We start from the raw sequence: 25257 nt of genomic DNA on the forward strand, positions 1-25257 counted from the left end.
GAATGCGGCCGATCGTCACAATAGAGCCAAAGCCGAAGGGAGAGTAATCCCTCGCAACGCGACTTCCGGCTCGGATGCGAAGTCTCTGCGCGCGGGGCTGGAGGCCAACGTGGCTGCGGGGTTAAGGTGAGAACCTAACCCAGCAATTTATACCGGCTGCCCCGACGCTGTCGTCACCTCCAGCTGAAATAACCAAACGCGCGGGAAAGCTAGCAAGCACAAGGGTACAAATCGGGAATGGAGAAAAATCCTATTCCTGATGCATGCTGTGCTCTTTCCAGCTGACTTATTAAGGAAGAAGGTGTGCTCCGACAATCCATGCTGACATCTCCCACTGAACTCACTGAAGATTAGGTAAAGGGACCCCTGACCATTAGGTCCAGTCATGATCGACTCTGGGGTTGTGGCGCTCATCTCACTTTACTGGCCGAGGGAGCCGGCATACAGCTTCCGGGTCATGTGGCCAGCATGACTAAGACGCTTCCGAGCAGCGCACGGAAACACCGTTTACCTTCCCGCTGGAGCGGTACCTATTTATCTACTTGCACTGACGTGCTTTCGAACTGCTAAGTTGGCAGGAACAGGGACCGAGCAACGGGAGCTCACCCCGTCACAGGGATTCGAACCTCCGACTGATCGGCAAGTCCTAGGTTCTGTGGTTTAACCCACAGAGCCACCCGTGTCCCACCACTGAAGATTACTTCTGCGTCAACTCGCCCAGCGTTGCAACCCTATGCACATTTCATGGGGGAGGGCGGGTACTGGCGCATTTAGCGAGGCTTACTTCTGAGTAAGGGTGGCGCTGAGGGTTAAACCACAGAGCCTAGGACTTGCCGATCAGAGATTGGTGGTTCGAATCCCCATGACGGGTTGAGCTCCCGTTGCTCGGTCCCTGCTCCTGCCAACCTAGCAGTTCGAAAGCACCTCAAAGTGCAAGTAGATAAATAGGTACCACTCTGGCGGGAAGGTAAACGGTGTTTCTGTGCGCTGCTCTGGTTCGCCAGAAGCGGCTTAGTCATGCTGGCCACATGACCCGGAAGCTGTACGCCGGCTCCCTCGGCCAATAAAGCGAGATGAGCACCACAACCCCAGAGTCGGTCACAACTGGACCTCATGGTCAGGGGTCCCTTTACCTTTACTTCTGAGTAAAACATGCAAAGAATATAAAGCTGCGCGAACACTGACAATTTCCTACTCGGACTGGCAGCAGAGGGAGATTTTCCCTGCCCAGATATTTAATTCATCTTTTTTGCTAGAAAATGCCAGAGAGAGGGTTCCAGAGGCATAGCTCTCTTTGTTACCTCTGTTAACACCTTAGCCCAGGGACAGCTTGTGTGGCGTCCTCCAGATGTTGAAAGAAGGTCAAGGGTGGGGCAAGAAGGCCCAGCGGTGTAAGAGGAAGACACGTGAGTTCCTGTGCAAATGAAAAGGGCGTCTGGTCAAGAGAAAAGTAGATTCAATCAGGGGGAGGAGAAGACACTCCCCACCTGGTAATGGAATTTGCAAAAGGGAGGTGAAAATGGGTAAGCGGGATATCAAGACTGCAGATTGCTCTTCAACAGCGCGGAGGCGTCTCCCTTTGAAACCTAAATGCTGATTAAGACACCTTTCGAGTCTGTTACTTGAGTGCCCGGCGAGACTGAAATGCTGCCCCACTAAGTGGCTCCCGCGTGTTAACATTTTTAATGGCTGATTTCACATATGTAGAAAGATCTTGCTTTGCTTAATGTCAATCATAAATATTAGTATTACGATAAATTGTACGCCACTCCTGCTGAGCAGTTTTAACCCCTTAATTATATCACAAATATAGTCTTTTTTTAAAAAACAACACCATTTTAAAGCAGCACAAACAATTAAGACGACGTATCCTCTAGACACCATAAAAAGTAACAGCAGATCAACAGAAATACAGCATAACATGATGCAAGCAGTCTTAGCTGCATGGGAATATATACAACTTGAGCTTGTTCGTCCTTCCTTCCTCCCTCACATTCCTTTTTCCTTTTGTGTTGTGTGGGCTGTTGTTGTTTTTTAAGATTGTGAACTTGAGGTCAGGGACCACTTTAGCAGAAAAAGGCACGTGACATGTTCCCAATGTGCAGCCCTAATGCTCTGTTGGCTTCCCCACACCGTGTCGGGTTTTGCAAAGTTAAAGAGAAAGCTCCACGTGCCTCGAGGCGCAGCTGCAAAAGAAGCAACCCACAAAATTAGGCTTGCTCAGGTTTTGCCATCGTCCCAGAGCAGACTAAACGCTCATCATTCTGCATACCCGTTTGGCTGCAAAACCCCACCCGCCGCGATTTTGCAACAACGCGGAAAACGGCGTTAGTAGCAAATAATTCCCTTTTCGGCTTTGACTTTCCGCTAATCGGCGGAACTCCTCCCGCAGGACCAAGGAACGGGGGCGTGTCCGCGGGTGAGCATTCCAAGAGCCGCTGATTGGCTGCAGGTTGCCCCGCCCCGCAGTTCATCCATTCAAAACGCGTCCAGCTTGTTAGAAGGGCGGCAGCTTGTGAGCTTCGAAGCTGCCCGAGTTCTTGGCGGGGAATTTGATTTCGCTGCTCTCGGCTCTTCCCTTTCAATGCTGGTGGCTTAGAGCCAAGCTGAGTCAACTTGCTTACCTCCGCCAGGTGAGGGCTTTGCAATTGGCTTTTTTTCCTTTTTTTGGAGGGGTGGCTTTTGGGCGATGGGTGTGGTGGAAATGTAGAAAGCAAACCTACCACTATCCGAAGGGCTCCAGATTAAGTGTTGGAGATGCTTTGCAGCCCAGCTTTATTCCCGCCCATGCGGGTGTAGAGATATTTTATTTCTCAAAATAAGATGGTTACATGATGGTAGCTCTTACTACCCCTTTCCTCAGTGGTGGAGCTTTTGCTTTTTTGTACAGAAGCTCCCAAATTTAACCTTTGGCATTTCTAGGTTGACAATACAGTGGTACCTCTGGTTAAGTACTTAATTTGTTCCGGAGGTCTGTTCTTAAGCTGAAACTGTTCTTAACCTGAAGCACCACTTTAGCTAATAGGGCCTCCTGCTTACGCTGTGCCGCCGGAGCACGATTTCTATTCTCATCCTGAAGCAAAGTTCTTAACCTGAAGCACTATTTCTGGGTTAGCGGAGTCTGTAACCTGAAGCGTATGTAACCTGAAGCGTATGTAACCTGAGGTACCACTGTATTGGGTTAGGAGGACCAATGGCCTGACTATGTACAGCTTCCTCCTGCACAGTGAATAATAGCACTTCAGATAATGTATCAAGCAGAGGGTTTTTGTTCTATCAACCTTGTAAATAAGCCCATAAACATTACTAGTTTGGGCTGCTGGCAACTGGAGATATGTGAGGCGTAAACTGCTGTTCCCAAGTTTCTGGGAAGTCTTTTTTTTTTTTTTTTTTGAGGGAGGAGGCATGATTTACACCAAGTGGCAGGGGTGAAACTAGACCAGTGTGGTGTAGTGGTTAAGAGCGGTAGACTCGTAATCTGGTGAACCGGGTTCGCTTCCCCGCTCCTCCACATGTAGCTGCTGGGTGACCTTGGGCTAGTCACACTTCTCTGAAGTCTCTCAGCCCCACTCACCTCACAGAGTGTTTGTTGTGGGGGAGGAAGGGAAAGGAGAATGTTAGCCGCTTTGAGACTCCTTCGGGTAGTGATAAAACGGGATATCAAATCCAAACTCTTCTAGACTTTATTTCACACGGGTCAAAGACCGAGTTTAGCACACACAAACACACACCATGTGCAGTTTCTACACACACAGGCTGTGAGCCTCAGTGGCACCCCTCTGGAAATTTCACCTGAGCCAAAAAAAAACCCGGCTAGTACCCCACCCCCCTGCTACAGCTCTGCCAAGTGTTAAAAATGTGCTTTAAATATAGTGTGGAGGTGACCCATGTTATCGCCGATGAAGAGAAGCTCAGTTCTCTGTAGGAAGTATGTAGGGTTGCCATACAGTGGTACCTCGGGTTACATACGTTTCAGGTTACATACGCTTCAGGTTACAGACTCCGCTAACCCAGGAATAGTACCTCGAGTTAAGAACTTTGCTTCAGGATGAGAACAGAAATCGTGCTCCGTTGGCACGGCAGCAGCAGGAGGCCCCATTAGCTAAAGTGGTGCTTCAGGTTAAGAACGGACCTCTGGAACGAATTAAGTTCTTAACCCAAGGTACCACTGTATTTCAAAAGATAAAAATCAGGACACCCCGAAATTTGAGTTTTTGTTTTTCTAAGATAACCCCCCAAATTGTTCAGCTTTTTTTAAAACATTAAAACGCAATTTCTTGGTTTGCTTGCCAAAGATCCAGGACAAATTGCCGCCTTCCATAAATTCCCCCTGGACATCACTTCCAGGCAGATGTATTGCGGCCCCCTAGCAGTATGAAACTGATAGCTACTAGCCTCTTTAAAAGGCTGCTGTTCATGTTGGTCTATTATTGCACCTACCTGCAAGTGCCGTTCATGCCAATTATAGAACCCTAGAATTGTAGAATTGGAAGAGACCCCTAGGGTTATTTGTTCCAACCCTATGCAATGCAGGAATCACAGCCCCAAAATACCTGACCTGTTGAACTCTAGCCCTACCACAAAGCTACACCTGTTGATCTGCAGCCTACCACAGAGCCACACCTGGGCCGAACTTCAATGGGTCCAAACTTCAATGTCTAAAACCCCTGGTAGAGGACAAGGATCTAGAGATTACGCTAAGGGTGGCCAAATTCTGAGCGACTGCCACAAAACATAGGGAACAAGCTGTACTACCAAAATGATTAAGCTTTTAAATGATAATTTTAGGTTTTATTTTAATTATATTTAGGTTATATTTTAGTGACCAGGATTTAATATATATTTTTAACTGCCGCTATATCTGAATTGTCTCTGTTATACCCCGTTGCAATTCAATGTATCCCTGTTGTGTTTTATGATTTCCCTGATATTGTAAGTGACCCGTTACTGGTCTGTGACCATAATAATAAAATTCTTCTAAATTCTTCACCTGGGCTATTATAATCGTACAACTGTCGTTGGTAAAGAAGTGCTCATCGCTACATAGATATCTATCGCTTAGTCGACAGAGAACCTCAAAGCAGTTTATTGCAACATGCCCTTGTGTGTATCTGAAGAAGTGTGCATGCACACGAAAGCTCATACCAAGAACTGACTTAGTTGGTCTTTAAGGTGCTACTGGAAGGAATTTTTGTTTTGTTTTGACTATGGCAGACCAACACGGCTACCTATCTGTAACATGCCCTTTATTAAGTCACTCATAAGGTGTTTCCTTTTGATGTACCCTGTTTCAGATTGAGGCGGCATTGCATCTCTGCCGAAGGTTCAGCCCATGGGTGACGGGAACTCCATGAAGCGGTGCCGGTGTGTAGCTACTTGCCCCATCTGCCTCTGTTACTTCACCAGCCCAGTGCTGCTAAACTGTGGGCACAGCTTCTGCCAAGCATGCATCAGGAGGTGCTGGGAGCAGCCTGGCGCGAATGCCAGGTGCCCCGAGTGCAGAAGGACTGTCGAGAGAACCTTCAGGCCCAACAGGTCTCTCTCGAACCTGGCTGAAATACTCAAGGACTGGGAAGCTTCCGCCGAGAGAGAGGCACGAGAACAACGGGACTCGGAATGCCAAAGGCATCGGCAGCCGTGGGACTTGTTCTGCGAGGACGACCAAGTCCCCTTCTGCGGGGAATGTGCCAGTTCCCAAGAGCATAGGGGCCACAGAGTGCTCTCCGCGGAAGAAGCTGCCCAGATATACAAGGTAAGAGTGGACGGTGGATGGGAATGACCCAGAGCATCGTTGAGGAAGGGGCGGGCCTGAACCCTGAACTCTACCCGTAAATCTATTCAATGTGCTTGTAACTTTAAAGATAAAAGGTAAAGGGACCCCTGACCATTAGGTCCAGTCATGGCCGACTCTGGGGTTGCGGCGCTCATCTCACTTTATTGGCTGAGGGAACCGGCATACAGCTTCCGGGTCATGTGGCCAGCATAACCAAGCCGCTTCTGGCGAACCAGAGCAGCGCACGGAAACGCCGTTTACCTTCCCGCCGGAGTGGTACCTATTTATCTACTTGCACTTTGATGTGCTTTCGAACTGCTTGGTGGGCAGGAGCAGGGACTGAGCAACGGGAGCTCACCCCGTCGTGGGGATTTGAACCGCTCACCTTCTGATTGGCAAGTCCTAGGCTCTGTGGTTTAACCCACAGCGCCACCCACGTCTCTGCTTGTAAGCGTACAGTGGGATAAAGATTCAGACTTGGAAGGCATAGGAATAACCTTCAGGGAGTGAGCCTCTGATTTGGCTGCACTTCGAATCAGGTGTGGGAAATCTTTAGTCTTTCCATCAACCCCAGTAAGCATGGGCAATGGGAGTTTGGTTCACCAACACCGTGGCAGGCGATGCGGTTCTCACATCTGCTCCACCTGTCTTGTTTTGATGGGTATATAAAGTATACCAGTTGGACTGGTCATGTTGTGTGGATGCCTGATGATCGTCTTCCAAAGCAACTACTCTATTCTGAACTTTAAAATGGAAAGCGTAATGCTGGTGGTCAACAAAAGAGGTTTAAAGACTGTCTCAAGGCAAAGCTAAAAAATATATAGTATAAACACTGACAACTGGGAAACACTGGGCTGCGAGCTCTCCATTTGGAGAACAGCCTTTACCAAAGGTGTCATGGGCTTTGAAGACACTCGAACTCAGGACGCAAGGGAGAAATGTGCTAGGAGGAAGGAACGCTTGGCGAATCCACACCGTGATCAACTCCCACCCAGAAACCAATGTCCCCACTGTGGAAGGACATGTGGGTCCAGAATTGGCCTCCACAGTCACTTACGGACTCATTGTTAAAACCATTTTTTAATGGAAGACAATCTTACTCAGTTACGAGTGATCGCCAAAGAAAGAAGAAAGTAAACGTCTAAGAGGAAGAACACCCCCAAAAAATCTGCTTCTTCTTTTTCAGGAACAGATCAGCAGTTGCTTGCCGATTTTGAGGACGGAGAGAGAAAGACTTCTGAGCTTTAAAGCACAAACAGAAATTGAAAGGCGACAGTTGCTTGTAAGCATCAGCAAGGCTGAGAAATGAATGAGACGTAGGATCGGGGGTTTTTTGGGGGGAAACAAATATTAAAAGCAGAAGGGTCTGAAGCAGCTTTTCCTGAAACAGATTATATCTAGCATATACAGGTCTACTTGTATGTGGGTCATCCAGTCTGGTTGCAATGCAGGAATCTTTTCCCAATGTGGACTCGAACCCGTGACCCGTGAGATTAAGAGTCTCATGTTCTACCAAACTGAGCTATCCCTTGGTCATTTATTATTTCACCCATATAATTGCTTTGCAACCCAGCCGGATGTGTGGGGTATTATTATTATTATTATTATTATTATTATTATTATTATTATTTGTGATATTATTGTTGTTGTTGTTGTTGTTAATAACAATAATAATAATTTTTAATTATACCCCGCCCTCCCCAGCCAAGGCCGGGCTCAGGGCGGCTAACAAGCAATAATAAAAACAAATTGAATGAATACAACTTAAAAACAACATTAAAATACAACATTAAAATATTGAAACCTCATCGCAGGAGGAGAAAGGAAAAGAAAAAAGAAAGAGAGGGAGGGAATCAAATTGGCTCCAAGCCAAAGGCCAGGCGGAACAACTCTGTCTTACAGGCCCTGCGGAAAGAAATCAGATCCCGCAGGGCCCTGGTCTCATGAGACAGAGCGTTCCACCAGGCCGGAGCCAGAGTTGAAAAGGCCCTGGCTCTGGTCGAAGCCAATCTAACTTCCTCAGGGCCTGGGACCACTAGGGTGTTGCTATTTATGGACCTTGAGGCTCTCTGTGGGGCATACCGGGAGAGGCGGTCCCATAGGTATTATAATATATATCCTTTTAACAAAACAATAAAAAGCTGCTTTTCCAAAACTTGGCAAGATTCACCTTGCCCCATCATTGGAAGCTCTGCACAAGGATATAGCTCACTTGTGTAATGGGGGCTTCCTCCTTCCTTTCCCCCCCCCCCAAAAAATGGCTCCCTGGAGTCAGGAGAACACAGTGGGAAGAGAGAAGGGGTCATTGCAGCTAGCAAGATGGAATGTTGGAAGTAAAGTAGCATTAATTCTACCCCTTGGGATCTCAGATGCTATGGGACTACAGGTCCCATTATCCATGACTGTGGGCCTTGTTGCTTGGGAATGATGGGATCCGGAGTACAACACTCTTTGTGGATCTAAGGTTGGAGAAGGAAGGCCTGGAGGTGCAAGTCAGCTCTGCTACTCTTGGAAAGGTGTGGTCTCCCGTAAGAATGGCCCCTGTATTCTCCAGCAAACTCCTTCCCTGCTAAAACCTGACGTGACATTTGGGGCAATTCAGAAGGGACCTTTTCGTCCTCCCTCTTGACTCTGCAAAGACCGGCTGCATTCCTAAAAATGCCCTCCTTGGCTTCTCCTCTCTCTTTGCCCCCACCTGCTTGTTCTAGGAGCACATAGAGGGAGAGAAGGGAAAGGCCGTAGCCAAGTTCAGTCGTCTGCACCAATTCCTGGAGGAACAAGAGGACCTTCTGTTGGAGAAAATGCAAGAGCTGGAGGAGGAGATTGCAAGGAAAAGGGAGGAGCACCTAGACAGGCTCTCCAGGGATCTCATCCCCCTTGAAACTCTCATCCTGGAGATGGAAGCCAAGCTTCAGAGGCCAACCAGTGAAGTCCTGCCGGTGAGACTGGGAAACAAGCAAGCCAGACCCCTTTGGGCACAAGGCTGGCTCCAAATCCTTGTGTGCCTCCAGCTATGTAGGAAGCGAAAGGGGGCAGTTTATAGAGCGGGAGCAAGGAAAACAAGAGGGACAATTTGTTCATCTTAATGCAGAGTAGAGACACCTTCAAATAGGATGTTTTCTGCTCTTTGCTCATGGTTGGTTGTCTAATGGCTTCCAATGGCTCATTCCTGCCTCGCTTCCGAGCTTCCCAGAGGTTGCCATTGACAAAGGGAGGCTGCCCTGTGTGAAACTTTCCTGCTTCTTTTAAAGAGGCTGGTTTGTCTTCTTGGGCTGCATAATTTTAGTCGGGTTGCTTATACTTCACGCTTCAGGGCATGGGGTTGGGTGGGGATTGTAGTCTGGTCTGGGGCAGGCACTGAGCTCCCTTTTTCTCTTTTCCTTGCAGAACATTAGAAGCCTTTTGCAGAGGTAAGTGGAACCCATGCATATCCTTCTAAACCTTTTTTTTCTGGGAATAATGTGACCAGCAGGTTCTCAAAAGTCTCTTTGACCTCTAGGTTTTCACAGACAGAAATGGGCCTTAAAGTTGAAACCTGCCCTACTTTCATTCCCACAATCAGTGTTCCTTCCCATTCCTTGCCTATTTGGGTCCACACCTCCCTTGACCAACTACTGGGGCCCCAGTTATGTCACCTCCTTGCCTGCAGAGCTGGCAGCCCCTCACCCCTTTTTGAACCCCCCCTTCTGGAGTGTTCCCTCATCCTCCTCTCCTTGGCAGTCCTCTGGGCAGCCACTACTGCCCCCCCCCTTGGTCTCTGAGCTGCCCTCCCTGCCCCAAAGAGAGGTGCCTCCTCACACTGCCCCACAGAGGCCTGGGTGTTAGGATATAGTTCCATTCCACCTTTAGAACAGATGTGTGGATTGTTGTACAGTGGTACCTCAGGTTACATAAGCTTCAGGTTACATACGCTTCAGGTTACAGACTCCGCTAACCCAGAAATAGTGCTTCAGGTTAAGAACTTTGCTTCAGGATGAGAACAGAAATCAGGCTCTGGCGGCACGGCAGCAGCAGGAGGCCCCATTAGCTAAAGTGGTGCTTCAGGTTAAGAACAGTTTCAGGTTGAGTACGGACCTCTGGAACGAATTAAGTACTTAACATGAGGTACCACTGTATGTCACATGTCTGTTTGCTTCCAGCACAGTCTGCTGGGAACGTCCGTTGTATATTGCTTTTGCTATGCTGCTGTTTGCTTGGACACAAAGGGAAGCAGGCATGTTTTTCCTTTGTTCCTGATGCTGTAAAAATGCTTACATAGGCCTCTGTCCGCCTCTTCCGTTGCAAAGTTCTTATCTCTGCCGGCTTGCGTGCTTAAGCTTCTGAAGGCTTCTGGGGCTTGAGTCACAGTTTTTGATGCTGTTCCGAGAACCGGAGTTCACCCGGCTGCCGGCCGGTGGCTGGAGCCAGCTGGGGGCTGCCAAATGTCCCCAACTCCCCGGACGCATCCCAACACTGAGAAGCACGCCCTGGCCAGCCCCAGAGGCACCGTTTACCTGGGGAGCTTTCAGCCAGGGCTGTTGCAACAAACAGCCGTACAAGCCTTTGGGAGGTGGAGACATGAGAGGGCATCAGAAGAGGGAAGGAAGGAAGGAAGGAAAGGGGAACAGAGGCCAGTGTTGCCCACGGCACCCCTGACCATCATTCAAGGCACCCCAGGGTGAAAACCACTGCCTTAATCTTTCTATTCAGGGGTGAGCAAACTTTTTCAGCAAAGGCTCGTCCACTGTCCCTCAGACCTTGTGGGGGGCCAGACTATATTTTGGGGGGAAAATATGAATGAATTCCTATGCCCCACAAACAACCCAAAGATGCATTTTAAATAAAAGGACGCATTCTACTCATGTAAAAACATGCTGATTCCCGGACCATCCGCAGGCTGGATTGAGAAGGCGATTGGGCCGCATCCAGCCCCCAGGCCTTAGTTTGCCTACCCATGTTTCTGTTCTTCCTCTTGCTGCTGTAGCGATTCGGATTGCCATTCTCTATCCCCACATGGCAGCCTTCCACAGCTAAGACAGAATTTCTAGCAGTTCTGTCTAGCATCTCTTAAGTTTCCATTTTGAAGAGTGACTGTTGTCACTTTCCTTGTGCCTGTGGTTTTAAACCAACCTCGGGGTAAACTCTGACAGGAATTGAGAGGCCTCCAAACACAACCAACCAACCTCTGGACCCCTTAATCTCAATAAAAATAAATATAAATAAAAGGATTTACACATACGATGCTGACAAAAAAGACCTACACTAACCCTATGCAACAGAAAGAACAATATAGAAAGAATAAGAATCTCTCGCTCCTTTCTCTTTTTTTCCCAACTGCAAGATTTCTACGACAACAGTGTGTCTCACTGCGTGTAAACGAAATGTGAAAAAGACTCTGTGAATGACTGTGGGTACAAGAGATGTACTTTTCCCTATTTGTTTTGTAAGACACATCTTTAATAAAACCTTTTTTAAAGGGTGGGATAATATCAAAGTTGAAATACCAAACGTCAGAAGGTGTGTTATACAGAGTTAGGCCATTAAAACAAGAGCTAGAATATAGCGGGCATCCCTCTTCCTTCCGTTTATTTTCTTTTAATGCAGTCTAGGACTCCCCCCCCCCCCAAGTAAATTTTTATTATTTTCTTTACATAATCTTTTTCAAAAAATCCTTGTTGTTACCATATGTTCCCTTTGACTCTGCCGAGTTTTGACTTCCCTCCCTCCCTGCAATTTGTATATTTATCCCACTCTTATCGCGCACATTATTCTTATATCACTACTGTTTTACCTTGAAGGTATTATTCCAGTCCTGCTAATGTCTTTACGTTTTTACAGTTCTCCTTTAAATATTCAATAAATGTACTCCAATTGTAATGCGGTCTAGGACTTTGGACTGGAGGGAGGGCTGCTAACGTGTGTTTTTTCTGGTTTTGTTTTCAGGTTTGAGGAGAGAGAGGCATTTGAGACACCAGTGGTTTTTTCTGTTGCTTTGCACTGGAGGGCCTGGGAATTCAGCGATGTGATCCCCTTTCTGGACCACGTCATACAGGAATTCAAATGTAAGGGAAAACAGCTGCAGGTCTGAGCATGGCGAGGAGTCAAGTCCTTTGTAACGTGGCCGGGGCCAGGACACTTGAGAAGGCAATCCTTGTCCATTAGCGGAATGGGCTCTGCTCAACAATGCACCTGCAACCTCAGCCCATAATTATTTTTTTCTTCAGAATTGTTTTGAATTATTCTTCAGTTCATATTTCCAGTCAGCGTTCAAAGCATACCAGTGTGGTGCTGAATCTCTTTTCCTTTTCCTTCCCCAGACACCCTAACATCTGATCTGAAATATCTGCAAAAAGGTAAGCTGTGAGGTTTGAGAAAGAACCACATTTGCCACCAGGCACTGACTTGCTTGTATTTTGCTGCAGTTCGGGGACGGGACAGGGACTCTGGAACCATTAATAGACCATTTACGAGTAGTGGGAAAGTTATGATGGAGAAGTTTTCTGCCAACTTTTTATTCCCCCATCCCTGCTTTTAAATAAGACTTTGAATCATAGTGAGCAGCTAGATGTCTCTCAGAAGCCCAGAATTAGGGCATGAAAGCAATTTCCCTCCTTGGTTGCTACTCCTCAGCATCCGGTTCTCAAATGGTCATTTCCGGCAAGTAAATATCTCCTCCAGGTAGCCAGGCAAGGACTGTTCATTGCAGCCTAACCTACTGAAGAGTTTTTAAAACTTCATGACTATTAATAAAAGTATAACAATCTACCATTTTAAATATATATAAAGGTAAAGGGACCCCTGACCATTAGGTCCAGTCGTGGCCGACTCTGGGGTTGCAACGCTCATCTCGCTTTACTGGCCGAGGGAGCCGGCGTACAGCTTCCGGGTCATGTGGCCAGCATGACTAAGCCGCTTCTGGCAAACCAGAGCAGTGCACGGAAACGCCATTTACCTTCCCGCCAGAGCAGTACCTATTCATCTACTTGCACTTCGACGTGCTTTTGAACTACTAGGTTGGGAGGAGAAGTGACCCAGCAACAGGAGCTCACCCCGTCGTGGGGATTCGAACCACCGACCTTCTAATCGGCAAGCCCTAGACTCTGTGGTTTAACCCACAGCGCCACCCGCTTTATTAAATCCCATCTTTCATATGCTTAAATGTGCAGTTTTGAAGTGAGAGTGTCCATGTTCAAAAAACTAGTTGTGAAACATACAAAAAATAAATAAATAATAATAATAACAAGCATCTAAATGCAATGCTCATACTCTGGACTCAACTACATTATTCAAAATACATCTATTTGAATGCACTATAAACATGCAAAACAAGAGCACGAAACCTTTCTATAGCATTTCTACATAGGGTTTCAACATTTTTTTTTACAACGATTTCATTTCTGACTTATTTATAGTGGGCTTTTTCCTGTGTGTCGATCCACCCCAATTGTCCCTTGCTGAATCAAAACTGACCAAGGGGGTACACTAATGCTATTCTCAAACCAAACCATACATCAGGTGTTCCCTGCTGGCTACTCACTTGCCTGTACTGAAGTGCCATGATATATATATATTTTTACAGTAACAATCCTGGGTTATGGTTAGCAGGAAGCTGCCCTACTAGTAGAAATCTTCTTGTTCAAATGTGGGCAAATTCCAGAAGAAAGAAGAGCATCCCTATCTTTAATGTAACTTCTGGATCATTGTTCCCTAAGCTTGAGTCTCCATCTATTGTTGTTTTTTGGACTACAATTCCCATTATCCTTGATCACTGGTCTTGCTAGCTATGGATGATGGGAGTTGTAGTCCAAAAGCAGCTGGAGACCCAAGTTTGGGAAACACTGGTCTGGAGCTTCTACGGATTTTTAGGGTGGCAGGGAAGCAATTCCTGGGGAGCTGTGGATCCTTCTCCCAGTTTGGGAATGTTGTGAGTCGCAGGAGGGAATATATTGATTAAATATTATCCTTCCTAACTCACACTAGTGAATTATTCATACAGCAGAGTACATTTCCCTCTTTACACAGCAGGAAGCTAGTTGCAGATTCGTTAGACTCTCTTAAGTTCTATTATTCCTGGTAAGACCCCTGGTAAGATCCTTCCTGAAAGAATAAAGACACAACAGTCTTCTTTTAAAAGTAATAAGAAGTTTACTCACATTCAGTTCACAGTTGGATCCCTAAAGGCAGACTTTAGCTTATAGTTACAGAGACAGTGTGGCTTACATCCTTGTAAGGATGGGCCCAAGTGCTGCTGACTGAAAGGCAGCAGTGCAGTCCATGAGGAGAAAAGGCATCAAAAGAGGAAGGTGGCTGCATGACTAGACTTTTTGTGGGGTATGGAAGGGCCACGCCCACCTACCTGGTCACATGCAAAGGAAGGATGCTCCAGACCAGGTGTAACGGAGTTCAACTGGCTGGACCAACGTTCCCCTGCATGTCCACTCTAGGCAAACAGGAAATAATAATAATAATAATAATAATAATAATAATAATAATAATAATGTTGTTGTTTAGTCGTGTCTGACTCTTCATGACCCCATGGACCAGAGCACGCCAGGCACTCCTGTCTTCCACTGCCTCCCGCAGTTTGGTCAAACTCATGCTGGTAGCTTCGAGAACACTGTCCAACCATCTTGTCCTCTGTCTTCCCCTTCTCCTTGTGCCCTCCATCTTTCCCAACATCAGGGTCTTTTCCAGGGAGTCTTCTCTTCTCATGAGGTGGCCAAAGTAGTGGAGCCTCAGCTTCAGGATCTGTCCTTCCAGTGAGCACTCAGGGCTGATTTCCTTCAGAATGTATAGGTTTGATCTTCTTGCAGTCCATGGGACTCTCAAGAGTCTCCTCCAGCACCATAATTCAATAATAATATTTTTTATTTATACCCCGCCCATCTGGCTGTGTTTCTCCAGCCACTCTGGGCAGCTTTCCAACAGAATATTAAAATACAATAACCTATTAAACATTAAACGCTTCCCTAAACAGGGCTGCCTTCAGATGTCTTCTAAAAGTCTGGTAGTTGTTTTTCTCTTTGACATCTGGTGGGAGGATGTTCCAAAGGCGGATGCCACTACCGAGAAGGCCCTCTGCCTGGTTCCCTGTAACTTGGCTTCTCGCAGCGAGGGAACCACTAGAAGGCCCTCGGAGCTGGACCTCAGTGTCTGGGCTGAACGATGGGAGTGGAGACGCTCCTTTAGGTATACTGGACCGAGGCCGTTTAGGGTTTAAAGGTCAGCACCAAGACTTTGAAATGTTGTATTTGACTGCCTATGTTACATCCCACACCCAGCTGGCTCTGATTCTCTTCTCTTCCGCTTGTCTCCCCCAAACCCCAATAGCGAGAGTTACTCTGGATCCAGTCACAGCTCACCCCCAGCTCCTTCTGTCTGAGGACTGCCTGAGCGTGACGTGCACCGACGTTTGTCAAGAGGTGCCCGACCACCCGCAGAGATTCAAACAACTGACTGCTGTGCTGGGACGCGAGGGGTTTAGAACAGGCAGGTTCACCTGGGAGGTCACTGTGGGGAATGAAGGAGAATGGGCTGTGGGGGTTGCCAAAAGTACTGTGAAGAGACAGGGCGCGTTTAGCTTTACGCCCATGGAAGGGATCTGGGCTATGGGGAGGTGGGGAGGTCAGTACAGGGTCCTCCACGACCGTCATTACCACCTGCCCCTAAATGGAGATCTGCAGAGGATCAGAGTGACCCTGAACTGCACCGGGCAGCGATTGGCCTTCTTCGACGCCGAGAGAGGAAATGCTCTTGTTGGTTTCACGGAAGCTTCCTTCTGCGGAGAGCTGCTACTCCCCTTCTTTTGGCTCCAGGAAAGGGCCAGCATCACTCTCTCTCCCTAGAGCAGGGGCCGAGGACAAAAATATTTCACATCTGACCAATAGGTGCAAAGGGGGTATTGTTTGTTTTCAAGTGACTTGGCAGAAACCCTCAAAGTGTTTGGGTCACTTTCCAGAAAGATTGGGAAGGAGGTCCACCTCAAAGGGCGCCCAGAGGGGCGAAATACTACTCTACAGGACAAAATGGTCCCCTCTTCAACCATTCCCAGGTAATTCCCGATATGGATCCCCACCAAATTCAGCTTCGATTTCTCAGTGCAACTTATATGTCCCAAAGGCTGTCTTACTTGGGAAAGCAACTCCAATATTTTCTTTTGGTGGAGGGGTTGACTTTAAAACTACTGGGTGTGACTATTATGAAAGCGGAAATATTCCAATTTATGTCGTTTTTTTCTGAAAAGAATCGTTGTTCAGAGAAACTTCTTGCATTATATTTTTTTTAAAGGGGTATTGTACTGGGGCACATAAATCCATTTTTTGTTCTTGTGTTAATGGTTTTTCTTGCTCTTGTATATCTCTTAAGAAACAGACCAGCCCTAATTGTGTATGTATGTTCAGCTCTTTATAGAAAAGAAGGTGTTCTTCCTTTCCACTATAAATGTATTTAAAGAAGCTCGTATAAAAAAATAATAATAGCACAACCAAGCCGGGCTAAAATAAAATGGCATAAAAGTTACAGAGCAATACAATAAAAAGTACTGGTGTTAATTAAAAGTTGGGGTGAGAGGGGTGGGCTGCCAAGTGACCATGGCAATTCTCCCACTGATATTTTTCAAGCATGCTGAAAAAAACCCTTTGTCTTGCATTCTGAATGCAGCAGAGGTGATTAGAAAGAACTTTTTTTTTTTGCCCTCAAAATCTGTGCATGTTTTAATATCCTGGAATGAGTTAATGGCTGCCAATGTTATTCTGAGTAAGATGAAAGCTTTACAGATACACACACAAATCATTGCTGCTGTTCTGTGAACGTAAGGGAAAAAGAAGGGCCGCCTGCCTAACCCAAAATCCTCTTGCCAAGCGGATTCTTATGATAGAGGAGAGCACCAGCACAGTGTTGCTGCCCAGGAGCAGGGGTGAAGGTTCCCTTCTGGGCAAAATGTCTGAGGATCACATGGCAGTGATGGGCGCAAATGGGCAGAACATTTAATACAAATTTTGCATCTGCCCACCCACTTCTCTATCCAAGACTCTGGCCTCACCCGCTTTTGACCAGTGGACCCCCAACAGAGCACCTCTGAGAAGATGCAGCCTTACAGCAGAAAGAAAAAATATTTCCAAGCAGAGGATAAGCCCTTGGTCTGATCCGGCAATGCATTCCTTACATCAAAGGCTTATATTTAAATACACACGTGTAGAAATTGGCAGAGAATGGCTCCTTCGTAGTTAATCCCTTGGGAGTTCCAGAGTCCTCGCGCAGGACTGGTGGATGCTAATGAAACACAAAGAGAATGTTCTGGGGGAAAACCCAACCTTCGTGGCACTGGCTCCTCCAGTGTCAGAGAGCAACTGGGGATGTGGGATTTGTGTCTGGGGAAGCATTTGGGTTTCCTGCGTAAACATCCCAGTGTGCCCATGAAAAGCTCTACAGTGGTGCCTCGCAAGACGAAATTAATTCGTTCCGCAAGTCTTTTCGTCTTGCGAGTTTTTCGTCTTGCGAAGCACGGTTTCCCATAGGAATGCATTAAAAATCAATTAATGCGTTCCTATGGAAACCGCCTTCAGACCAGGTCCGGGGACAGTCTGTCCCCCGACCTCTTCTGAAGGCCGGTGGGGGGCGAAAGTCTTTGCTCCCCCCCCCTGCCTTCCCGGGACAGCGGAGACTTCTCCGCTGTCCCGGGGCGGTCTTAAAATGCTGGCGGGCGGCAGCGAAGCCTTCGCTGCCGTCCCCCAGCATTTTAAAAGCCCCTGGGACAGCGGAGACTTCCCGGGGCGATTTTAAAATGCTGGCGGGCAGCAGCGCTGCCGCCCGCCAGCATTTTAAGATCACCCCAGACAGCGGAGAAGTCCTCCGCTGTCCCGGGGTTTTTAAAATGCTGGTGGGCGGCAGCGAAGGCTTCGCGGGCAGCAGCGCTGCCGCCCGCCAGCATTTTAAGATCACCCCAGACAGCGGAGACTTCTCCGCTCCCGGGGCGATTTTAAAATGCTGGTGGGCGGCAGCGAAGGCTGCGTTTCTCCGCTCTCCCGGAAGGCAGGCGGGGGGAGCAAAGACTTTTGCCCCCGCCCGCCTTCAGAAGAGGTCCAGGACCTCTTCTGAAGGCCGGTGGGGGGCGAAAGTCTTTGCTCCCCCCCCCCGCCGCCTGCCTTCAAAAGCCATCCGGGATAGCGGGAAGCGCTTCCCTGCTATCCCGGACTGCTTTTAAAATGCTGGCGGTGGGGAGCAAAGCCTTTCGGCCCCCGCCGGCCTTCCTGGACCTCTTCTGAAGGCCGGAGGGGGGGGGGAAAGGCTTTGCTCCCCACCGCTAGCATTTAAAAGAGGTCCCCGGAGATTTCCCTATGGGCTTTCTTCTTGCGAAGCAAGCCCATAGGGAAATTCGTTTTGCGAAGCGCCTCCAAAACGGAAAACCCTTTCGTCTAGCGGGTTTTTCGTCTTGCGAGGCCTTCGTCTTGCGAGGCACCACTGTATAGGCTTAGCTCTGCTGGTGGGGGTCCTGCCAGCACTTGCTCCCCAAACAGAGCATCCAGGGGCATCCTTGGTCCAAAGCCTTTATTATTAGTAGAGCTCTGAACCCTTAAAAGGTAAAGGGACCCCTGGCCATTAGGTCCAGTCGCGGATGACTCTGGGGTTGCAGTGCTCATCTCGCTTTACTGGCCAAGGGAGACGGCGTACAGCTTCTGGGTCATGTTGAGCTCTGTGGGTCGAGCACAGCAAAGATGGGATAAAACAACAGGAAGGTGTTTGGATCTGACTTTACATTAGAAATAAAAGGCTTGAGCCCCCTCTCGACTTGACCCAAACCAGAAGACCCCCACTTCCTGAATTCCGGGCATCCATTCCCTTTATCAAGATCTGTTGCTTAATCCCTGCCTACTGTTGGTAATCACATCACATTACTGACAAGATTCCATTGTCTGCTGAACGAGTGATTTTGTAGAAAAAGGTTTCTGCCCAAGCTAATAGCTTGAAAAATGTGACTGGTCAGATTAACTCAGCTTCCAAGTGACAATGGCCGCCAGAAAAGAAAGATAGCTAACTTTTTCCCCTTGGGTTCGCCCTTCCCCAGGCAGGAAAATCTCACAGCCTCAAGGAACCGCTTCCCAACTACACTACAGGGGGACTGATTCCTGTCTTATGGTAGGGAGGAGGGGCTGTAGTGCAAATGGGTAGAGCACCCAGTCCTTGGCCTCTCCAGGAAAGTGTGGGAGAGATCCATGTCTGAAACACTTTCAGTTAGGACAACTTTGAGTTCAGGTGTGCGGAATCCATGAGCCTCCAAATGGTGCTGAAGAAGAAGAGGAGTTTGGATTTGATATCCCACTTTATCACTACCCTAAGGAGTCTCAAATGGGACACGGGTGGCGCCGTGGGTTAAACCACAGAGCCTAGGGCTTGCTGATCAGAAGGTAGGTACCGCTCCGGTGGAAAGGTAAACGGCGTTTCCGTGCGCTGCTCTGGTTCGCCAGAAGCGGCTTAGTCATGCAACCCCAGAGTCTGTCACGACTGGACCTAATGGTCAGGGGCAACAGGAGCTCACCTCATTGTGGGGATTTGATCGGCAGGCCCTAGGCTCTGTGGTTTAGACCACAGAGCCACCTGCGTCCCCTTTCAGTTTAGTAAGTAAAGGTAAAGGTACCCCTGCCCGTACGGGCCAGTCTTGACAGACTCTGGGGTTGGTGCGCCCATCTCACTCAAGAGGCCGGGGGCCAGCGCTGTCCGGAGACACTTCCGGGTCACGTGGCCAGCGTGACATCGCTGCTCTGGCCAGAGCCAGAGCCGCACACGGAAACGCCGTTTACCTTCCCGCTAGTAAGCGGTCCCTATTTATCTACTTGCACCCAGGGGTGCTTTCGAACTGCTAGGTTGGCAGGCGCTGGGACCGAGCAGCGGGAGCGCACCCCGCCGCAGGGATTTGAACCGCCGACCTTTCGATCGGCAAGCCCTAGGCGCTGAGGCTTTTACCCACAGCGCCACCTGCGTCCCGCTAGTTTAGTAATAAGTTGTAATTCAGTTTAGTAATAAGTTGTAATTCAGCAACTTCTCTTTCAAGTCTATTTCTGAAATTCCTTTGAGATCCTGAATTGAATGTGCCGGTATTGCATACCTTTGACTACTCTCAGGGGGGAAAGCACTGACTACAATAATTATTTTTTGTTTTTTATTATGATTTTTTATTAAATTTTCTGTTTTACTATTTCAAATAAACATTTTACATGCTTAAAATATCAATGACTTCCCTTCTTCTCTTTCCATGGCTCAGGGAAGTTTTCAATGTGTGACATCTTAGTGTATTTTTGGTCTTTGTGGAAGCCGCCCAGAGTGGCTGGGGAGACCCAGCCAGATGGGCAGGGTACAAATAATAAATTATTATTGTAATTATTATTTATACATATCTTATATCCCTGCATATTTCACAAAAACTATACCAATTGGTTTTCCATTATTACATCCATCAAAACTTATTTACACTGTTGAATTTATCTTAATGCTGCCAGCGTTTTCAGCTGTACACAATTATTCAAATATTCAATAAACATTTTCCAATCTTCTTTAAACGTATGTTCTTCTTGTTCTCTTATTCTATGCAAGTTGTGCATATTCTGTCAACTTAAGTTGCCCATCTTCTTTGGTTGGGACCTTGCTAATTTTTCCATTTTGGGGCTAACAAAACACGAGCTGCAGTTGCATACATAAATAACCTTGTTGCATACATAAAAAACATGTTTTGCTTTGTTTTCTTTTTTAGTGGTAGTATACAAATCTTTAAAAGGTCTCAAAGCAACAAAGATGAAAACAAACAGTTAAGATGGATTTTAAAAGGGAAAACAACAAGCAAGACAAAAGTCCCCAAATGCTCCACTCAGAATAATACATTGAGAAGCAAAAACTTGTGGCATGTGATATGGAAGGATGTTGCCTGGAAGTGATATACTCCTGGGCTGAACCCTTTGACCAGGGGTCAGCAACCTTTTTCAGCCGTGGGCCGGTCCACCATCCCTCAGACCATGTGGTGGGCCGGACTATATTTTGAAAGGAAAAAAACGAATTCCTATGCCCCACAAATAACCAAGAGATGCATTTTAAAGAAAAGGACACATTCTACTCATGTAAAAACACGCTGATTCCTGGACCGTCCGCCGGCCAGATTGAGAAGGCAATTGGGCCTGATCTGGCCCCCGGGCCTTAGGTTGCCTACCCATGCCTTTGACTGATCCAGAGAAGCTCTGGTGACTTGGGAGAGAGCTGAAGCAGCAGGCGACAAAATTTTAAAAAAACCCACCCCGAAAGATGTATTTAACAATGGCTATCTCTCACCTTCACTTTGCCAACAAAGGTCCGTCTAGTTAAAGCTTTGGTTTTCCCAGTAGTGATGTATGGAAGTGAGAGCTGGGCCATAAAGTAGGCTGATCGCCGAAGAATTGATGCTTTTGAATTATGGTGCTGGAGGAGACTCTTGAGAGTCCCACGGACTGCATGAAGATCAGATCTCTCCATTCTGAAGGAAATCAGCCCTGAGTGCTCACTGGAAGGACAGATCATGAAGCTGAGGCTCCAATACTTTGGCCACCTCATGGGAAGAGAAGACTCCCTGAAAAAGACCCTGATGTTGGGAAAGATGGAGGGCACAAGGAGAAGGGGACGACAGAGGACGAGATGGTGGGACAGTGTTCTCGAAGCTACAAACATGAGTCTGACCAAACTGCGGGAGGCAGTGGAAGACAGGAGTGCCTGGTGTGCTCTGGTCCAGGGGGTCACGAAGAGTTGGACATGACTAAATGACTAAACAACAACAACAACATCTCTCACCTTTGAGATATCATGGGACGAGAATGATGTGCAAATGGATCCAAGCTGGAGTGTCCTTCTGTCTCCACATCCGGCCATCTAATCCGGCAGAGAAAGGAGCAAAGTGATCCCTTTTTCCCTGATCCAGAGCTGGCTGCAACTGTAAGATTACGGTGATTTCAAGGAGATAAGTGATCGGCCATGGTCAGCTCTCCCTGTCTCGGATTATCTCTTCCTGGCTCTGCTTATCTGTTTTATTGCTTTCTCTATTCTGGTCAGTAAAAGCCTTTGATGTATGGCCTGGCTTTTTGTCTTTTGGTGCACAGTAGCTCGTAGAACCTGTATTAGCCCTAACAGGACACAGGTCTATAAAATATCTAGTTTTTGTGCATGGCACTCAGAAGCTCCACGTGGCATTTTGTGAATCGAAGGCTACTTGGGGGTCACTTTGCCACTTCTTTTTATTATTATTTTTTAATGATTTTTATTAAGTTTCTTAACAAAAGTGAAACAGGAAAAAAACAAAGAAATAAAAGACAAGATCACAAATATAAACAAAAAAGAAAATAAAAACAAGGTACCGGTAGATACCTAAACCACACAAATTAATTAATTAATTAGACTTCTATCCTCATAAAGCACAACATCAAAAAAACTAAGATCATGGCCACTGGTCCCATCACCTCCTGGCAAATAGAAGGGGAAGAAATGGAGGCAGTGAGAGATTTTATTTTCTTGGGCTCCATGATCACTGCCAATGGTGACAGCAGTCACGAAATTAAAAGACGCCTGCTCCTTGGGAGAAAGGCGATGGCAAACCTAGGCAGCATCTTAAAAAGCAGAGACATCACTTTGCCAACAAAGGTCCGTATAGTTAAAGCCGTGGTTTTCCCAGTAGTGATGTATGGAAGTGAGAGCTGGACCATAAAGAAGGCTGATCGCCGGAGAATTGATGCTTTTGAATTATGGTGCTGGAGGAGACTCTTGAGAGTCCCATGGACTGCAAGAAGATCAAACGCATCCATTCTTAAGGAAATTAGCCCCGAGTGCTCACTGGAAGGACAGATCGTGAAGCTGAGTCTCCAATACTTTGGCCACCTCATGAGAAGAGTCGGACACGACTAAATGACTAAACAACAACAACAATCCTCATAAACATATTTTGGGCTTCCTCTTAGCCCTCCCCATCTGAATTTCCTTGTAATTAAAATGTAGCAGTTTTCTGATACCATTTTTTGAAACATAGTATTCCAATTAAAGTAAAATTCCTTAAGGCTCTAAATCTTATTTAATTAACTCTTAATAATAAATATAATATAATATAATAATAATAATAATAATAATAATAATAATAATAATAATATATTATTTATACCCGCCCATCTGGCTGAGTTTCCCCAGCCACTCTGGGCGGCTCCCAATCAAGTGTTAAAACCAGTACAGCGTTAAATATTAAAAACTTCCCTAAATAGGGCTGCCTTCAGATGACTTTTAAAGATAGGATAGCTGCTTATTTCCTTCACATCTGAAGGGAGGGTGTTTCACAGGTAGGGCGCCACTACCAAGAAGGCCCTCTGTCTGGTTCCCTGTAGCCTCACGTCTCGCAATGAGGGAACCGCCAGAAGGCCCTCGGCGCTGGATCTCAATGTCCAGGCTGAACAATGGGGGTGGAGACACTCCTTCAGGTATACAGGACTGAGGCTGTTTAATTTAGTCCTAGGCCTATTTTAGTAATTTCAAGTAATTACTAATTTTTAGCACTTTGCCACTTCTTAAGGGCTTCTCAGTGGCCAATTGAAGTGCTGCTTGGTAATGTATATTTTGCTTGCTGTTTGGAATAAAATCTGTAATCTTCTCACCCACTTTCGTTTGTATTGCTTCTGAATCTAATTCTAAAAAAGAACCACCTTGCATTTTGCAAACTAGCAACGGAATCAAAATCCCTGCCACAAGAAATGTAGCCAGTCAGGGACAGAAGCTCCAAAGACTCTGCTCCCCGTGGCTTTGTTGATAAGCTATAAGGAGGCTGGACTAGCTAAGTCTTTAACCCAATCAAGCCTCTCTGCACTAACAATTCCTTGGGAATTCCTTCTGCGTAAGACTTCAATCACATGAAATCTGCAAATGCACTGGAGCTGCTATAAATCACAAGGGGAAGGTGGCAGGGGACATCAATCAATCAATCAATCAATCAATCAATCAATCAATTAATAATTTATTTAAGAGCCTTTCTAGACCACCCATCTATGCGTTACATGTCAGAAAAACCAGCCACACTGGTTCCGGTTCCAAGAAAGGCGGCTGTAATTTCAGAGACGCTGAGCCTATCTGTAACTACAAACCACAATGGCTACGTTCTCCATTCATTGTCCAGCACCCTAATAGCAATTCCTGGGAATCACAAGGAGGGGGAAGAGAGCCTTGCACACAATGCTAAGGTTTGTTACAAGTTCCCAAGTCTTCATTTGCTCAGAAGTTTGAAACGCTAAAACGGAAGGGCAGTTCAGGTATCCCTGAACTCCAAAGTAAAGTTAGGATAACCTGGATCATATATCCCACCCATAGCTGTCAACTTACAGATTTGAAAATAAGGGACCAGCAGCCTCGAAAATAAGGGATCAGCCGCCAAAATAAGGGGTTTTAGTCAACCAGCAGCCAAACGAAGCCTCAAGTGGTGGTTCCCACAGCGCAGCAACCCGGCAAAGGGGATGCAGCAAGGGAAACCACCGTCACCTCTCCGCTGGGAAGCGCTGAGCAAAGGCAAGTCCCCAGGCAACGCAGCCGGGCACAAGGCATGCAAGCTCCACCCCCCAGTTATTCTTAGACTCCTTATTGGGTGAGCAACGCAGCCAAGCAACACAGTTGGAGCCTCCCTCCTCCCTGGCCGGCAGGGAGGGAGGGAGAGGAGCTGCTTCCTTTGAAACCCGGGTAATTTAAGGGACATCATCAATAAGGGACAGCAGTGGGACACAGCGCTGGGATAAGGGACTTTCCCACCAAATAAGGGACGGTTGACAGCTATGATCCACCCCCTCCTTCCCAGCAGCAATGTTCTTAAATCACAATGAGCATTGGGAAATGCTCATAAATGTATGGTGACCTCACAAGTTGCTACTGACCTGCTTGCTGATGCTCTCAAGGAAGTGGTAACAGGTTTGTGAGATTCGACCTGCCCTTGCAGAAGTCATGCTGGTTCCTGGTCTGGCGAGGCTTGTTCTTCTATATCAGAGTTTCCCAAACTTGGCTCTCCAGCTGTTTTGGACTACAATTCCCATCATCCCTGACCACTGGTCCTGCTAGCTAGGGATGATGGGAGTTGTGGTCCAAAAACAGCTGAAGACCCAAGTTTGGAAAACACTGTTCTATATACTTGGCTATTTTAATCTTTAACAATACTTTCCACCAGATTCCCTGGGACAGCTGTTAATCTAACCGGCCAGTAATTTCCAATATTCCCCCAGATCTCTTGCTAAAAATGGGTGCTATGTTAGCTGCTTTCCAGGCTGCAACCCTTATCACACCAGATTTCCATTAACACCAACAAATTTTACTGTATTACTCCATAACATTTTATTTTAGCATGGCTTGGCTGTATTTTGAAGCAAGACGCTTTAAGTACATCTGTTAGGGAAAATAAGAATACTATTTTATTATAAAGAGCTAAACATTCATACAGTCTGCTTTTAAAGTCTAAAGAAATCAAAAGAACCCATTAATACAAG

The 25257-nt window shown here is 46.9% G+C and overlaps 1 protein-coding gene across 2 annotated transcripts; it reads left to right on the top strand.

The window, feature by feature from the left end:
- Positions 1-38: 38 nt before the first annotated feature.
- Positions 39-16080, top strand: LOC310837693 (zinc finger protein RFP-like). 2 transcript variants are annotated; one of them, XM_083724682.1, is made up of 8 exons: positions 39-126; positions 5295-5752; positions 6960-7055; positions 8482-8712; positions 9161-9183; positions 11696-11814; positions 12070-12105; positions 15083-16080. In XM_083724682.1, exons 2-8 carry the CDS (start codon positions 5333-5335, stop codon positions 15595-15597), a joined length of 1440 nt encoding a protein of 479 aa, XP_083580808.1. In that variant the 5' UTR covers positions 39-126; positions 5295-5332; the 3' UTR covers positions 15598-16080. The 2 variants fall into 2 exon arrangements, with proteins under 2 accessions (XP_083580808.1, XP_083580809.1); XM_083724683.1 differs by lacking the exon at positions 39-126 and adding an exon at positions 2503-2633.
- The last annotated feature ends 9177 nt before the right edge of the window (positions 16081-25257 follow it).

Source organism: Podarcis gaigeae (genome assembly GCF_964106915.1).
Source record: "Podarcis gaigeae genome assembly, chromosome: 2".
NCBI lineage: Eukaryota > Metazoa > Chordata > Lepidosauria > Squamata > Lacertidae > Podarcis > Podarcis gaigeae.